The sequence below is a fragment of the Felis catus genome, chromosome D4 (assembly GCF_018350175.1).
Source record: "Felis catus isolate Fca126 chromosome D4, F.catus_Fca126_mat1.0, whole genome shotgun sequence".
NCBI classification, from domain to species: Eukaryota; Metazoa; Chordata; class Mammalia; order Carnivora; family Felidae; genus Felis; species Felis catus.
Genome location: NC_058380.1, coordinates 88,745,507 through 88,763,805, shown reverse-complemented (window position 1 = coordinate 88,763,805; position 18,299 = coordinate 88,745,507). Strand labels below are relative to the sequence as shown.

At 46.1% G+C, this 18,299-nt stretch overlaps 1 protein-coding gene across 2 annotated transcripts in view; it reads right to left on the bottom strand.

Moving 5' to 3' along the window:
* ABL1 (ABL proto-oncogene 1, non-receptor tyrosine kinase) overlaps positions 1 to 18,299 on the bottom strand; it is a 150,850-nt gene that overhangs the window by 44,653 nt on the left and 87,898 nt on the right. The window contains exon 1 of one of the 2 annotated variants that reach the window (XM_023242856.2): positions 7,353 to 7,513. The exons of the other annotated variant lie outside the window; for it this stretch is intronic. Coding sequence (XP_023098624.2) covers positions 7,353 to 7,431 — 79 coding nt within the window. The 5' untranslated portion in view covers positions 7,432 to 7,513. Of the gene's footprint in view, positions 1 to 7,352; positions 7,514 to 18,299 lie in introns of those variants that run through there. 2 annotated transcript variants of the gene reach the window in all.

The following is an 18,299-nucleotide window of genomic DNA, read 5'->3' as shown; positions in this document are numbered from 1 at the left end:
GCTGGGGTCATCATCAAGTCCGAGCTCCTGAAGCGGGTACACGAGGCCCTGCAGGGTCTGGTCTGCGACCAGCTTCTCCCACAACCCCTGGTCCCCCATTCCAGCCTCCCCAAACCTCTGGAAGCTTCCCCCACCCGAAGCTTGTTGCTGCCCCAGCTTGTGAGCACTGTGACAAGTGCTCTCCAGAATGCCTCCCCAGCCTACTTTCCATCCTCCTTGGCCTCACCCCTTCTAGTGAGCCTGACTGGTCCTCCCTCCTCTCTGCACCTCACCCCTAACTGATTATCTCCCCTTCACCTCATAGGTGAAGAATCTGTAAGCCTGGGCTCCAGGGTGGACAAGCCTTGTTTAAATTCACTCTACCATGTCTTGAAGACATTAATTTCCCAGCCTCAGTTTCTCGATTGCACAATAGGGCAACAACAGCATCTACCCAGCTGGGCTGTCAGGAGGGCTCCACACACACCGCAGGTGGAGAATTTCTGCACAAACGCCACGTGTGGTACCTGGCCCTAGGACCCTGCCCTACAGGTCAAGTACTTCTTCATTTATTATTGTTCCCACAATAACGTGAACTCTGGGGCAGAGACCAGCATTTTTTTTTTTTAATTTCCTTTAATGTTTATTTTTGAGAGAGAACGAGTGGGGGAGACACCGAGAGAGAGGGAGACAGATTCTGAAGCAGGCTCCAGGCTCAGAGCGCTCAGCCCAGAGCCCGACGCGGGGCTTGAACTCAGGAGCCGCGAGATCATGACCTGAGCCAAAGTCAGATGCTTAACCGACTGAGCCACCCAGGCGCCCTGAGACCAGCATTCTCATCACAGCCTTCACCCTCTGCCCCGGGCTAGGCAGGACATACAGCACCACCAGGTGTTTATTTAAATGAACAGCTAGGCAGAACCCCTTGCACTTGACTGGCTTTAGCAACAAAGTAAAATATTAAGTCCGGAGTGAAGCGTGTACCTTAATTATCTGTGAACCTGCAGAAACAGCAGACAGCAGGATGGAGAGCAAATGGCACTTTACCAGGAATGCTTTTATAAAGATCTAGGAAACGCAATCATTTTTTAAAAAATGGAATGTAAACCATGGTCAAGATCCCGAAACACAGCGCAACGTGAAAGTACGTTTCTCTGTGCTTTCACAAGAAACAGGACTCGTGACAGGCCGGTACGGGCAGACGGCCCCTCCACACACTTTTTTTTTTTTGTCTGTGGGGGAGGAAAGGTTCCCCAGATCCTGGCACTGGACCCGATTCAAACTGTGGGCAGTGAGCCCGTTAACCAGAGAAGCATTTACTCTGTCACAGGTCCTTTGCGGCAGACTGAAAGCCTCCCCTTCCGCCTTGCCAGGCCGGGGATGGTTTGCGAGTACTCACTTCGTGTGTCCTGATCTCCCTGAAAAGGTCATCAAGGATGCCTGGGTCAGGTTAGACCCGACTCACCGAAGGGGCTACCCAAGGGCAGATGAATCCCCGAGAATGTCTTGTTTGCCATTATTCCTCCTACTGCTAACCTGAGTAACTGAACAGGACCATAAAAAGCTATCTGGGTTCCAAAAAGCAATGGCTGATTCTATTCACGGCCCACCTTTTCAATTCAGTTTTAAGGCACTCCGTGTAGGGTGCTACACTACCCCGCCCCCCCACCTCCTCACCCCCCCCCACAAGTCTATTAAGCAGACTCTCTCATGATGGGCGTTTTGAGAGGCCAGGCGACAGAGGCAGAGGTGAAGGTTACTCACGTGCCTCTCCCACGGCTTCCCATCCATCAGTCTGTATGGCTCACACTCAGCCCCTTGCACTGCTTTCAATCTCTCTCTCTCTCTCTCTCTCTCTCTCTCTCTCTCTCTCTCTGGATCTTGCTCTCTCCCTTCCTCTCCTCTGGATCTCTTCCTCTGCCCACCTCTGCCATCCTCCCCCATCCCGTGTCCCCTGGGTTCTCCCTTTCTGGTCTCAGCCTTTCTCCTCTTGGGTCTCTGCCTCCCTCTCCTCCTTAATTCCCACCTCTTTCTCCTTCTCCCTCGTCTGTCTTCTGTGTCACCCAACACAGACAGGGTAACAAAGTACCTAGGTGTGGGTTAAGAGAGAAGGATCTGAACGCCAATTTCGGGGACTGACAACTCTCATCATCGGAGGGCAAAGTTAGACTCTCAAATGTCAGTAATTAGCAAGCTGTTTTTCCAAATGGCTTTGGAAGTAGAACTTCAACGAGGCAAGAAAACAAGATTGACCATAATTTGCTCTGTGTTCTTTTTTTAACCAAGGTAATCTTGGGCCCAGCCGACTATGAAAAATGACTTAATCTGCCCTCCCTGAGGCTCAAATTCGGGACCTTCCGATTAGGAGATGGACGCTCTGCCAGCTGCACTAAAAAGGACAATTTAAAATTGACCATACGTTGGGAATTATTAAAACTGGTGATGAGTACAAGGAATTCAATGGGCTGTGTGCTTTTCCTTTAAAAAAGTAAAAAAACAAACAAACAAAAAAAACCCCACAAACCCCCCAAAACTAAGAATTTATTTTATGACTCTTTCTGGGTGTTTAATTATGATCCGCTATTACAGACGGAAAGTTAAATTCTTCCCATATCCCACTTGATCTTATGGTCTTGTATTTACCTTTTCCAGTTTTATTGATATGATTTACATATCACATTGTGTAGGAGTTTCAGGCGTACAACCTAACAACTTGCTGCATGTAGACCGTGAAAAGATTAGTTACCACAGTAAGTTTCGTTAACCTCCGTATCACCACACAGTTGCACATTTTTTCCTTATGATGAGAACCCTTAAGATCTACTTCTCTTAGCAACTTTTAAATATACAGCACAGTGCTGTTAACTACACTATCTATAGTGTAACTGTATAGCTATATCTATAGTCTAACTAACTATACAGTGCTGTTAACTAACGATCGTGTTGTACAACGGTGTTATGTATTTTTTTTTTTTTAATTTCTCCGTCGACCATTTTTCCTGTTTCTATTTCGGATCGGCGATTACACTGGCAAAATTACGATGATTTTAGAACAAGGTAATGAGAGGTAGATGTTCAGTCTTCACATCTTTGGAGCTGTGGAAAGAGTGAGACGCCAATCGTGGATCAAGGGGATTCCTTTTCCACAATGAAAACATTCAGCATGGGCGTAAGAAAGGATCCGGGGGGGGGGGGGGGGGGGGGGGCGGGGACGCCTGGCTGGCTCAGTGAGGCCAGTGATCTTGGGGTTGGGAGTTCGAGCTCCACGTTGGGTGTAGAGAATACTTAAATAATTAAAACTTACAAAAAAAAAAAAAAAGGATCAGGAAAAGGGAAGATACTTTTCCTTAAAACTGATGACAGAAGTATTAATTTTATGCATCAGAGCAAACATGGAAACAAACTGTCTTGTTAACAAGAAAACCTATGGGTAGGTTCAGCTCGATTCTGTCATGACTTCAGCCATTGGAGAAACTGGCAATGCCAACCTTTTAGACTGCTCAGTATTTGTTTAAAGTAACAGCTGATATGTGCTAACATCCTGCTCTGTGCCAGGCTCCGTGCTGAACAATTTAAATGAAATCTCTCCCGCAAATCTCACAACTCAACGAAGGAGGGCCTACCACGAGTTGTATTTGGAAATGAGAACGCCGCCGAGGTTCAGACAGCACGATGCCCAGGGCCAGCGGGCAGCAGGGTTGGCATCCAGGCCCCGGACGGCTGGCTCTGGAGCTGCGGGCGTCACACGAGAAGAGGACTCTGCAGTGCCCTAGCCACGAAACTGTCTGCATTGAGGGACCTCTCAAAGGAACCTCATGCAGGTATAAATGCAAACAGTCAGCACTTTATTGATTTCAAAACCTTCACGCGAATCATCTCCTAGATCCCCAAAACGATCCTCTCAAGGTTGGCTGGACAGAGGATGTTGGTTCTTTCTGTCTTAGAGGCAAAGAAACAGAGAGGCTGAGAGAGGTTAGACAAAAATGGATCTCCTGACTCCAAATTCAGAAGTATTTCCAAAGGGCACAGGGGCCTTTCTCCTCCTCCTCTCTGGAAACCTCACAGCGGTGGTATGCAAATAAGGTAAGGGTGTCTACAAAGCGCTTGGTGCCAGCGCCTGTCACGTCATAAATGCTCACCAGTTTTAATGTCACCTCAAGCGAGGAGAACTGGCTGGCTTTCCATTAGGTTCCTGGAAGAGGCTGGCATTTTCTTTGTTACTAAACAAGGGAAGCACGTGATGAGCCCAGGAGAGAGTATTTAGAAAGAGAGCCTGAGCTGCTCTACAGAAGTTCTAACACTGTACATATCTGTGCAGCTGGCACCACATAAAGTATTTGCCAGAAAGTTAACTGCTGAAAAGCAGCATTTTAAAGCGGCCCTTAAAATAAATTTTGAAAGTTCAAGAAGAGTTCACTTCACATTACTTTTGATTCCACACTACAGAGCTAGCATATACATGTACAATATTCATGAACGATGTATGCAAATACACACATAAACAAAGAAGAGTGAACTGGGGGGAAAAAAAAAAAAAAGAATTCAAATGGCCAGTGCTCGGGGCGCCCGGGTGGCTCCATCGGTTAAGCGCCTCACTTCGGCTCAGGCATGATCTCATGGTTCGGGGGTTCGAGCCCCAGGTCTGGCTCTGTGCTGACAGCTCAGAGCCTGGAGCCTGCTGCGGAATCTGTGTCTCCTTCTCTCTCTGCCCCTCCCCCGCCCGTGCTGTCTCTCTCTGTCTCTGTGTGTGTGTGTCTCTGTCTCTCAAAAATAAACATTAAAAAAATTTTTTTTACATGGCCAGTGTTCATGTTTTCTTCCACATCTCTAGGGGGAAGCAATAATCAGAAAGCTGGGTGTTTGAAGTCAACCTAAGATTGTAAAGCTAAATGTGGTCATGGTGAATACATACTGCCTATAAACACACATTTTCACAAAGTTGGAACGCAAAATTCAAATGTTTTAAACGCTTATTAGACGCATACAATATCTCCAGAAGGACACGCAAGAAAACTCCTGAGTGATTGCCTCTGGGTAGGGAAATGGGTAGGAGACACAACTACTTTTCACTAAATGCCCTTTTAGAATGTTCTTTTTTTTTAATCATGTACAGCTATTTTAATATACATTTAAATTTTCTTACTTCTGCGAAAGATGATCATTTTTATCAGTATTAAGTTTTCTAGAAAAGAAAGAAAGAATAGCCTTATTTCAGACGTTCTTGAAGCTGCCATTTCCACATCCACAGAGAGTGCCAAAGGTCACAGTCACAGTTGGTAAAGCACCGAATGGCTGAAACTCGGCTCTCTGGAGCCAGACGGTATGGGTTCAAATCCCAGCACCACCACTTGCTAGCTCTGGGACCTTAGACAAGTTTCCTAACCTTCTGGGGCCTTAGGTTCCTCATCTGTAAAGTGGAAATAACCACAGGGCCATCATGAGAAACACGCACACCGAATCATATAGAAATACTGAAACACTGCTTGGCATACAGTAAGTGTTTAATTGTTGCTTTGACAGCGGGGCCTGGGGAGCGCATAGATGCATGATCAGGTCGCATTCACGGCGGGAACCATCTTTGACAGAATGCAAAAGCTGACTATATTCGACTCTCTGTGCCCTGAGCGGCCTGCGCCCTGAGCGGGTGTCAATAAACACTGATTGACTGACTTGGGATGTCAGTAAAAAATGGAAAGGCTGGACAGGAAGCAGTAAGACGCTTTAGATGAGATCCACCCCCTAAAATAAAAACCAATAATTCAACTATGCACTAAATCTCCAGTTTACCCCAAGAAAACAGTCTGCCCTAAATCTCCGGTTTACCCCAAGAAAACAAAAACAATGTCACGGCTCTGCAGCTACAAAAGTCCAGTTCATCTACTCCGCCCGTGGGCGTCCATCTGCAAATGGAGATAATGCCTAACACTAACTCGATACAGATGTAAATGAGAATGTGCTCAGAATTTTGAGCAACTTGGAAAATAAGCGACGCATGAACTGAAGATGATTTTGGCCGCTTCAAATGCCAACTTTCAGGGACAAATAAACCATCTCCTCCCTCCAAATGGTGGATTTTGTGAGCCGGCTCGAAGGCCCAAAATCGCAGGCAGGGAAGAGGGATGGATGTCCACATCCTGTGAAAGCAAGAGCAAACAGGTTTCACCTGCATCACTGCTGTTTATGGTTTCAGCTGCTTATGTGACTCCAGGCAGGCCCTCAAATCAGAAAGGAAAAAAAAAAAAAAAGGTGGCTGGTGAGGGTCACCGGGGTATTAAAAAAAAAAAAAAGTTGGAAGGAAAAGAGGTTAGACCATTTATGAGGCCTTCGTTTATTTCTCCTTCCTTTTAAAAAGAAGTACGTTACAACTTCATGGCACACTAGCAGCAATCCAACATGTTCTCAGATGAGCTTTACATTTCTATTCCTATTTTAAGTCCTCAGTGAAAATGACAGAGAAATACCAGCAGGATTTCGTCTGGGATGTCCGGTCCCTAAGTCAGATCGATTTCAAGTCCAAAATGACGACCCCCACGCACCCTCCCCGGTTCACTTTCTTTCAGTTGTTACTAGCAAAGGAAAGGAAAGGCAACAGGAAAGAAGGACACAGGGGATGAGAGAAGGAAAGGAAAGCAGAACGGAAAAAAGGCAAAAAGAAAGATGCTCCCGGCTCTGCACTTTATGGAGCGAACCCAACATGAGGTCCCCCCCCCTCCCCCGCCAAGTACGCTGGACTCATTCACAACGCCTTCCTCAAATGTGTAACTTCGCTTCCCCCATCCCCAGGAAAAGGGAGAATTCCTAAGACCTCTTCGTGGTCTGCAGATAAGAGTGGGTTGGGGGTTGGGGGCGCGTGGGGCGTGGGTTAGAAAGATCACTTGAAATTCCGTACCCATAAATGGTAGAGCGGTGTTCCTTTGTACACGACACTTAATGAGAATCACATGTTTCACAAACACGGGTCGACCTTTTTGACACATAATTCCCAATTCACGGTGGAAATTCCACAACGTGGGCTCACAGGGCCGTTCGGGCCTGTAGAGTTCGCTTTCTCAAACTTTCTCGGGGAGAGCCCCCCCCCCCCACTCTGGCTGGAGACACCGCCATCCCGGCGTGGGCTCCCAGGGTAGGGCGCGGGGACCGGAGCCCCGCACCCTCCCGCTCGGCCCGCAGCGCCCAGGCGGGGTCGCGGGAAAGACCAGGAGAGAGCAAGAAAGCGGGGGGGGGGGGGGGGGGGGCAGAGAAAGGGAAAGGGAAGGGAGGGGCAGGGAGGGCGCGGAGGGAGCGCGCGCGGGCAGGCGGGCGGGCGCGGCCCGGGAAGGCCCGGCCCGCGGCCCCGCCGCCGCCTCGAGCGCTCGGCGCCAGCCGGCGCTTACCTTCCAGGTAGCAGCTGGAGGACGAAGAGAGCCCCTTCTTGGATTTGCAGCCCACCAGCTTCAAGCAGATCTCCAACATTTTCGCGGGCCGGCGGCGTGGGGGCCGGCGCCCCCCGGCTCGCTGCGCCGCGCGCTCAGGCCCGGCGCGCCCCGCTGGCCCCGCGCGCCCTCCCGCGCCCCGGCGGCCCCGCCACGCCGCCTCGCCGCCGCCCCGCGCGCCCGCCCATGGCCGCGGCCGCGTCTCCGTCTCCGCTCCGGACGCGCCTGTTAACAAAGGGCCCCGAGCCCGGCTCGCGAGGCCCGCCCCCGCCGCCGCCTTAACCCCCTCGGCGCCGCGCCGGTCGGCCGGCCCCGCTCGTCGCGGGCGATCGGCAGGCCCGACCCGGCCCGGCCCCCTTGCCGAGATCCAAAACCAACCCAGGGCCGGTTTCTAGGTCCACACGGGTGCTGATTTCAGGTGCAGCACTGAGTGGTTCTCAACGTTGCCAAGTCCTAACGGCCCAAGAAAGACACACGGGCTACTCTGGCTGCCGCCAGCGCAGGCCTGCTCGGCCACCACTTTTGCAACCTCGAGCATCTCTGGGGCGAGACGCCAACCTGCACCGCTTACAGCCCAGCTCGGCGGGTGCGCGGGGCTCTGGCAAACGCTGTGTCCCCAAAATGTTGGTGAATAATGCGGATTCCTCTGCAGCTACCAGTGCTGGTCTCATTTCATGTTCACGGAGTTTACAGTGATTAAGGCTAACTCAGTGGGTGTATAAAGAATGAATAATCAGAGCTAGAACCCACATGACAACCTCACAGGTATGCAACACGTTTGTCAAATCCTACATTCAGACTAGGAGATGGTTGGAAACGGGAGGAGAGGTGTGAGTTCAAGTTCAAACATGATTTCTGATTATATGTAAAGGAAATTGAGCTTTCACAAGGAGAAATCCTCAGAGGCAGGGCCTGGATCCCTTCTTTGCCTTATTTTCTTCCACAGGGATTTTTTTTCCCCCTTGGTTTGGTGAGTGCCACGGGGTACCGTTATTTGAAACCCATTTCATTGCCGTTCAGGGCTCAAATATTTATAGCTCTGGTTAGGACTGATCATATACAATATTATAACAAAATAACAAGAATCACAATGGTGTATTATGTGACACAAAATCAGAAATCTAGATCAGCGGGAAGTAACAGGGAACCCAATCATACCAACTAATTTAATAAAAATCATATATATTTCAGTAACAGTAAGAAAAGGAATTTAATAAGTAGTACGAAGTAACTGCACTGCAACAGAGAAAAAAATCAATGTAGCTCACATCTTAGAACACATGAGTAGTAATAAGAAAGGATGCGTGGAAGATCTTAGGAGTAGATCTGATGTGCGTCAGACTCTTAGGAGAAACATGGTCCATTCGTTACAACACTGCGTTTGCACAACGATCCTGTGAGGACTGGGGTTGTTATTATCCCAAATCTTCAGGGTAAGACCTGGTAGTCAGGAAAGTCAAGCACCCTGCCCAAGGTCCCGTAGTTGGAAACCGACGCTGGTCTGCCTGGTTCCAAGGATCAGGCTCCTGACCGGAGGATTACACTGTACCCTCTCATCAACAATAAATTCCAAATGGATTAAAGCCTTGGAGATCTGTATCTTTGGTTAAATAGCTAACATATTGGGGCTCCCGGGTGGCTCAGTCGGTTAAGCGTCCGACTTCGGCTCAGGTCACGATCTCACTGCTCATGGGTTTGAGCCCCGTGTCGGGCTCTGGGCTGACAGCTCAGAGCCCGGAGCCTGCTTCGGATTCCGTGTCTCCCTCTCTCTCTGCCCCTCCCCTCCCCATATAAACAAACATTAAAAAAAAAATAGCTAACATATATTTCAGAGCCAGTGTTGGTTAAGAGACCCTGGCGACGAACGGTCAACCCCAGAAGGCAAAGCTGGACTCATGTGTTATACTTTCCAGCCTATCCTGTAACAACAGAAACCTGGCTATCTTGGAATGGCTAAGGAACAAGATCTTCACGTAGGTCTGCCAAATATAGCACATAAAAATTCACAAGTGGACTGGACGTGACTAGTGCGTATCACCGGGGTTCTCGGCCAGGGCATTAATAACTTTTCGGAAGTGTCCTACCGAATTGTGATCAGTGTACAAAATGTGTTTTTCCTGCAACTGAGTGGTTAGTGCTGTGGTACAAGCTCAGGCCTCATGAGCACCTAAGAAGGCACAGGCAGGAAAGTAAGCGCGCAGTTCCCACCACCTGCAGACACAAGAGACGAGCGCGGTGACTGTGGGTGCCATCTAGACTCTGGGAGGCACGCTCATTCTGCTAGAGGGCCTGCAGGTAGTGCCAGCTGACCGGCTTAGTGTTGTCTTGAATCTTTCAAACTCCCAAACGTAGCACCAAAAATAGAATTGAAAGGGTGCCACCAGGACAAACTGACAAATACAGTATCTGTTTTGGTGCCCTTCCGGAAAGTTCTTTATTACTGGACCAAACAATAATAAAGTGTGTCATTGATACAGCATTTCAGGTTTAAAGAGCCAGACTCAAATCGGCAGCTTAGTGCCAACAATCATACGTTGGCAGGCATTTTTGCGGCTCTGACCGCATCCTTGAATACTACCAGTTAATACAGGTCCGAATACTTGTTTGCATGTGAGGCACTTTATGTTGGGATGTAAGTTTATTTTAAAAGGCTAATGGCTATTACTAATATTCTCTTCTTGAATCTAAAATGACCTTATCCTCTTAAATCCTCTTAAAATGAGTAATGCTTATAAACTGCATCCAAACCTTTTAAATTATAGTTATAAAAGCATGCATCAACAGGTCTGGCGAAACACTCTGAATCAGCAACAACAAATATTGAAAGTTTTGCCAACCTGTACACTACCAGACCAAACTGGACTACTCTTTCCAGATCCAGCTTTTGATGCGTATGAAACTTATTTGCAAGGTACAAAAGGCGCTGTTACAAGCAAACCAAGGCGAACCCCGATTTTCTTACAAAGACCCGAGAAAGGTTTCCCTTGAGCAACCTTAAACCCAAAGGCATGAACTTACACAAGCAAAGAAACGAAAAAGATGTGACCTAACGTGTTGCTTTGGTTGCATCCAGTTTGGGAAAGAAACAGACTTTTAATGTGCACCTGATACGTGCCAGGCACCAGTGTTACAACGATCCCATGAACTTTGGGTAGTTTAATTCCATTTCACAGATAAGGAAACTTGGGGGGATGGGGAGAGGGCTCTGTCCAAGTTCACACAGCTCCAGAAGCGGTATGGTCCAGAGCCCCTGACCTTTCCAAAATGGCACATGATTTTCAATTTAAGTGAAAGGGTAAGATAAGCAAAGCTAGAGGTTGAAATAGAGATCATTAACCGTTAGGGAAAACGTCTTAAAAGAAAACAGTTCAGAAAACTAGAACTATTGAAGAATATTTTAAAACATATTAAATATATATCATTTTTTTATTTTCTAGGTTTACTTATTTAGAGAGAGAGTGCACATGTGAGCATGAGAGGGGCAGAGAGAGAGAGAATCCCCAGACTCCTCCAGGATGTCAGAGCAGAGCCCATTGCGGGGCTCAATCTCATGAACTGTGAGATCATGACCTGAGCCAAAACCAAGAGTCAGCTTAACTATCTGAGCCACCCAGACACCCCTTATATATATACTTTTTAAATGTTTATTTATTTATTTATTTTGAGAGAGAGAGTGTGTGTGTTGGAGGGGCAGAGAAGGAGGGAGAGAGAGAATCCCAAGCAGGCCTCAGCACAGAGCCTGACATGGGGCTCGAAGTCAAGAATCCTGAAATCATGACCTGAGCCGAAATCAAGAGTTGGACGCTTAATAGATTGAGCCACCCCCGTGCTCCAAAAACCACTGTTTTAGAAGAGAGAAGAGGTGCTTGTTTTCACTGGAAATAGGACAAACGTGAATGGATATTTCTAAAATTTTCTCATTTGAAACCAATTTTTTCCTCAATCTAGGAAACACACAACTCTAGAACAAGTTACCAAAAGAGGACGCTTCTCTTAAAGATTTTAGGTTAAAGACAAATTTTTTTAAGTTTGGAGTTCAGTCCTATTTAAATGTGGGAGGGGGTGGGGCAAAAGTGGGTCAAGGGAAGGAGACAGGAGCTGCAGGATGGGGGGTCAGGTGGAAGGGAGACAGGTGAATCTGACATGGGTCCTGGTGTGGAACCCCCCCCCCCGGACCAGATGATCCCAAATGTGACAGGCCCCTTCACTGTTTCTGGCCCAGCCAGTAACTTTGGGGGGTGGGGGGCGCGAGAGCAAAGATCTCGAAGTAAGTGCATGCTATTTTATATGCACCTGCCAACAAAGCCCACTTCCTCTGACTCTGCAAACACTCTCCCGCGAGAGCCTGCTGGGTCCAGTGTGGGTCCAACAAAAGGAAAATGCGGCTCAGAAGACCACATCGGTCAGTCACATCCATTTTGGCCACTGTACAAGGACACACGTGCATCTCTTACAAGTTTTCCCATGAGATAGCACTACCTGGGGGTCAAGTGTCACAAAGGCCTGCTGACTCTGGACTGGTAAGACGGGGAGGCAACACGGCAGAGGCTGAATGAGCTACTCACGCAGCCTAGCTCCGAACGGCGCGTGTACATCATCCACTGTGGTGGCCTGGGCAACTGACTTCACCTCTCAGAGCCCTCATTTCTTCAACCGTTAACACTGGGGGTGAGGGGCTATCTCACAGGGTTACGAAGATTAAAAATAACGTATGGAAGGTGCTCCACATACAGGAGCTATTGTTATTTCCAAAAGAGCCCCCTTACCAGATCAGATGATGGTCTGTGTTCCTGCGTAAGTCTTACTGGGACTAAGTCAAGAGCTAAAATTAACAAATGTGATATGTGAAAATGATTCCAGAAAGCACAGTCTGAGGGAGTGAAAGTAGTCTGGAGGTTTTCCAAGGGACAAGGAATCCATTTATTTTATTAAGGGAAAGAAACACTAGCTATGGAGTAGGAGTAGCAACTGAGATTGAAATGTCAGAGTCCTACCTTTCATCCGAAAGCCAGGGATTGCAACCACAGCTTTGTGGCAAATCACAAACTCCACACCCCACATCTTTAATGGGGGCCGATTTCAGGACCAGGACTTGATGAGCTAGCCGCACACAGTTAATACTGATTGTTTTGTTAGTTCCCCTGGTATTTCCAGAGCTACAATTCTTAGCTGGGGACCAAATTCAAACTGCCTTAGAGTAAATCTACTTTCTAGAAAATCTCATTACATCAAGACTCTACATTTTTATAATTAACAAGTCAAACATAAGTATTAAACAATAATTTTTCTCTAGGTGGAAGCAATGTATTATGGGTATGCCCATTTTTAAATTAATTTTAATTTTTAATCAAAGTAATAACACATGCAAGGTTAAAAATCAAATAGTACTGAAGTTTTATAATAAAAACAGCAATCCCCCAGTTTGCTGACCCGGAGGCAGGCAGCCTCCTTCAGATTTCTAACTAATATCCTCATATTGTTTCTGGAGTCATCAGCTTTCCACATTATATTTGGTAGTATCCCAACCTCCCTAAACAGTAAAATCACAATTTTTGGTTAAATCAATAGTGTTTACATTACTGTGATGATATAAATATTGTTCACTGTTCTGCCAATAATATACTATGAATATTTCCTTTATTCATTTAACCTAGAGATATTAATTACCTTGATTTTTTTCATTTGACTAATCTTCTATAGACCTATTACTGTTTCCCCCCAAATATTTCGAAGATCTGTTAAACACCTGGTAGTATTTTTTCCAAATACTAAAACACTTAAAATATCCTCAATTCTAGTTATTGGCTTCTGTTCTTCTTTTGCTGGAATTCACTGTCCAGTGCCTTCCTGAAAAGAAAAAAAGGTGGGGGTGGGGTGGGAGGGTGGGTGCTGCAGGTCCAAAAAATGCCTTTCTTCTATGCTACTCTGACAGTTTGGCTGGGTATAGAATTCTAGGTTAAAAATAACTTTTCCCTATAGGAACGACCCAACACTAATATCATCCTCAATGGGGAAAAACTGAGAGCTTTTCCCCTAAGGTCAGGAACAAGAGAGGGATGTCCACTCTTGCCACTGTTATTCAACATAGTATTGGAAGTCTTAGCCTCTGCAATCAGCACAAAGAAATAAAAGGCATCCAAGTCGGCCAGGAGGAGGTCAAACTTTCACTCTTCACAGATGACATGATACTCTATACGGAAAACCCAAAAGATTCCACCAAAAAACTGCTAGAATTGATTCATGAATTCAGCAAAGTTGCAGGGTATAAAATCAACACACAGAAATCGGTTGCATTCCTATACACCAACAGTGAAGCGACAGAAAGAGAAATCAAGGAACCGATCCCATTTACAGTTGCACCAAAAACCATAAAACACCTAGGAAGAAATCTAACCAAAGAGGTGAAAAATCTATACACTGAAAACTATAGAAAGCTTATGAAAGAAATTGAAGAAGACACAAAGAAATGGAAAAAGATTCCATGCTCATGGATAGGAAGAACAAATATTGTTAAAATGTCGATATTACCCAAAGCAATCTACATATTCAACACAATCCCTATCAAAGTAACACCAGCATTCTTCACAGAGCTAGAACAAATAAGCCTAAAATTTGTATGGAATCAGAAAAGACCCCGAATAGCCAAAGCAATCTTGAAAAAGAAAACCAAAGCAGGAGGCATCACAATCCCAGACTTCAAGCTAGACTACAAAGCTGTAATCATCAAGACAGTATGGTACTGGCACAAGAACAGACACTCAGATCAATGGAACAGAATAGAGAACCCAGAAATGGACCCACAATCGTATGGCCAACTAATCTTTGACAAAGCAGGAAAGAATAGCCAACGGAATAAAGACAGTCTCTTCAGCAAGTGGTGCTGGGAAAACTGGACAGCGACATGCAGAAGAATGAACCTGGACCACTTTCTTACACCAGACACAAAAATAAACTCAAAATGGATGAAAGACCTAAATGTAAGACAGGAAGCCATCAAAATCCTCGAGGAGAAAGCAGGCAAAAACCTCTTTCATCTTGTCCGTAGCAACTTCTTACTCAACACGTCTCCAGAGGCAAGGGAAACAAAAGCAAAAATGAACCACTGGGACCTCATCAAGATAAAAAGCTTCTGCACAGCGAAGGAAACAATCAGCAAAACTACAAGGCAACCGACAGAATGGGAGAAGATATTTGCAAATGACATATCAGATAAAGGGTTAGTATCCAAAATCTATAAAGAACTTCTCAAACTCAACACCCAAAAAACAACTAATCCAGTGAAGAAATGGGCAAAAGACATGAATAGACCCTTCTCCAAAGAAGACATCCAGATGGCCAACCGGCACATGAAAAAAATGCTCCACATCACTCATCATCAGGGAAATGCAAATCAAAACCAGAATGAGATGCCACCTCACCCCTGTCAGAATGGCTCACATTAACAGCTCAGCCAACAACAGATGTTGGTGAGGATGCGGAGAAAGAGGGTCTCCTTCGCATTGTTGGTGGCAATGCAAGCTGGGGCAGCCACTCTGGAGAACAGTATGGAGGTTCCTCAAAAAACTAAAAATAGAACTGTCCTACAACTCAGCAATTGCACCACTAGGCATTTCTCCACGGGATACAGGTGTGCTGTTTCGAAGGGACGCATGCACCCCCATGTTTATAGCAGCACTCTCGACAATAGCCAAAGTACGGAAAGAGCCCAAATGTCCATCGATGGATGAACGGATAAAGAAGATGTGGTATGGGGCGCCTGGGTGGCGCAGTCGGTTAAGCGTCCGACTTCAGCCAGGTCACGATCTCGCGGTCCGTGAGTTCGAGCCCCGCGTCGGGCTCTGGGCTGATGGCTCAGAGCCTGGAGCCTGTTTCCGATTCTGTGTCTCCCAATCTCTCTGCCCCTCCCCCGTTCATGCTCTGTCTCTCTCTGTCCCAAAAATAAATAAACGTTGAAAAAAAAATTAAAAAAAAAAAAAAAAAAGAAGATGTGGTATATATAGACAATGGAGTATTACTCAGCAATCAAAAAGAATGAAATCTGGCCATTTGCAACTGCGTGGATGAAACAGGAGGGTATTCTGCTAAGTGAAATTAGTCAGAGAAAGACAAAAATCATATGACTTCACTCATAGAGGACTTTAAGAGACAAAACATATGAACATAAGGGAAAGGAAACAAAAATAATATAGAAACAGGGAGGGGGACAAAACAGAAGAGACTCATAAATATGGAGAACAAACTGAGGGTCACAGGAGGGGTGGTGGGAGGGGGGGATGGGCGAAATGGGGAAGGGGCACTAAGGAATCTACTCCTGAAATCATTGTTGCACTATATGCTAACTAATTTGGATGTAAATTTTAAAAAAGAAAAAAGAAAATTAAAAAAAAATAACTTTTCCCATTTAATTTTGAAGACATTTCTGCACTAGCTTCTAGCTTCCAGTATTGTTTAGAAATGCAATTCCGCTCTGATTCTTGATCCTGCACATATGACCCTGTTTTTGTCTTTGGAAGCTCTGGAATATCTTCTAATACCCTTAGTGTTCTGAAATTTCACAATGAGACAGCTCGAAGTGAGTCTTTTATCAGCCCCTTGGCTTATTTGTACCAATGGTGGGGGCAATGCCCCTGAGTCCAGAGTCCTTAGGGCAATCTGTCAATATAATACTTCTAGGTGGGAAGGAGAGCTGGCCATCTGCTGTAGAGTTGGGGAGGAGCGTAAAGAATCTAAACCAACTTTCAACCAATCCCCTCAATTCCAGTTATAGGCCTCACCACCCCCTGCTTTCTGTACTAATGCATCTAATGTTAATGCTTTTTCTCAGGATCTTACAAGCACACTGGCTCACTTCTAATCAATACCTCTCTCAGAAGAAGTTAGGTTTCAATTTGCTTTTGACTATCTTCCATTTTGAAAACTGTGTTCACCTTTCTTGTCCAATTATCCTTTTTCGTTCTTTTGCCCTCGCGCATTTTCATTTAGAAAAAAACCATCTTCATATTATCATTTCGGTTGGGCTTGGGAACAGATAGAGATAAAAACAGGTCTTCAATCTTTAATCATTTTTAATCCGAATCTCTATTGCCCATTTTATAGATGAGGTAACTGAGGCACAGACAGGTTAAACAAATTGCATGAGGTCTCACAGCAAAGTATGGCAGAGCCAGGGAAAGAACCCAGACCCTCGTTAGATTTTTTTTCCATTATGTCACACCCGCTAGGTAGGTACTGTATCCATCATCAAGAGCAGACAGACCAGTTTAGGACACCAGGCTGCAAAACTATTTACAGTTTGTTGCACACCACAGGTTTCAAATCATAATATTGCCCGTGATGAAGAAGCAAGCAAAGCCTGAATTCTTACATCCATTTACAAGTCAAGTTATAAACAGATACATGATTATTTTTTTTTAGTGTTTTTATTTATTTTTGAGACAGAGAAAGACAGAGCATGAGCAGGGGAGGGGCAGAGAGGGAGCGACACACAGAATCTGAAGCAGGCTCCAGGCTCCGAGCTGTCAGCACAGAGCCTCATGCGGGGCTCGAACTCACAAACTGCAAGATCATGACCTGAGCCGAAGTCGGACGCTCAACCGACTGAGCCATCCAGGTGCCCCTAAACAGATATATTATTACACAAAATATAGTCTGGGATAATTGGTATTAAACTCTAAGTGCATGAATTCAACTCAGAGAGGTTCCATGCATTTTCATGAATTGTCTTTGTCCCTTTACTTTAGTTAACTTTTATAATAAATGCCAAAGAATTTTATTTTAAATCCCTAAATCTCGTTTGCTTGCCTCTAACCTGAATATTGACTAAAGAGTAGGCTAACTCCAAACCAAATCAAAAATAGCAATGTTGCAAAAGTCAAAACGCTTCACACTATTACCTTTAGAATAAGGTAAGCTTAAGCACAAACTTTACGCAGAAACACTGATAAAGGAAAAGCCCGAATGGGCCAGACCCGTTTTCTTTTCAAACGCTGCTTTTGGCTTTTATAGTTTTGTTCACTTTGACCTGGGACACCAGTGGTTAACTTTTCCTTCTCTTTCTCTAAGACTGAAAGAATCTGGCCAGCAGAGAGCAGGCCAGGGAGATCACGTTACTTGGGGGTGGGGGAGGCAGGCAGCTGGAGGGAGGGTAGAGAGAAGGGCCAGTAGGGAAGGAAAACACGTCCTCTGAACCTCCCCACAGTGCAAGGCCCAGCAGGGATCAGGAGGTTCGCAGAGGGGCTGGTGTTTATCCGGGTTATCTCTGGGGCAGCTGAAGGGGGCTGTGCGAGCATGGGCTCCCCGGGCACGAAGGTCCTCTGAGCAGCCCAGAGCTGCACCCGGGGAAGGCAAGTTTCTCGACAATTGCTAGTGAGGCCTAAAAACCTAGAAAGGAAACACTCAAGTTGTTTTTATGTTTGCTTCTTCAAAACAGTCAGCACCGAAGTGTCCTGTTGTCAAGGTTCTTAAACGCACCCAAAGGACAAATGGATCCGCAAGATTTCATCCCTGCACTTGTGAGGAGTGGCTGTGGTCTGCAGAGGAGCAGAGGCGTGGCGAAATAAATGGGACTGCTTTTCTCCTCCAGAAGCGACAGATATGGCATATTAACCCAAAGCCACATAATAACCAGAGAAGTATGGCTGCAGAGAACACTGGAGAAACTGCTCGTTAAGGGACACTGCGGTGATGTCAGGAGGAAAGAGTCACTTGAAGAGAAAACGGCGTAGAGTTCTGCTTCCAAAGTCAACCGGCAGACGCTATCGGCCTGTCCGCCACCCCAGCCACCAGCTGGTGTGTCTAAGCTCGAGATTCAGTAAAGCAGCGACTCCCAAATCGGATTTAACCACTAAGTGAATTTTCAAATTTTCGAACCAATAATAATTCATATTTACGGCTGTTTCAGCATAAGAA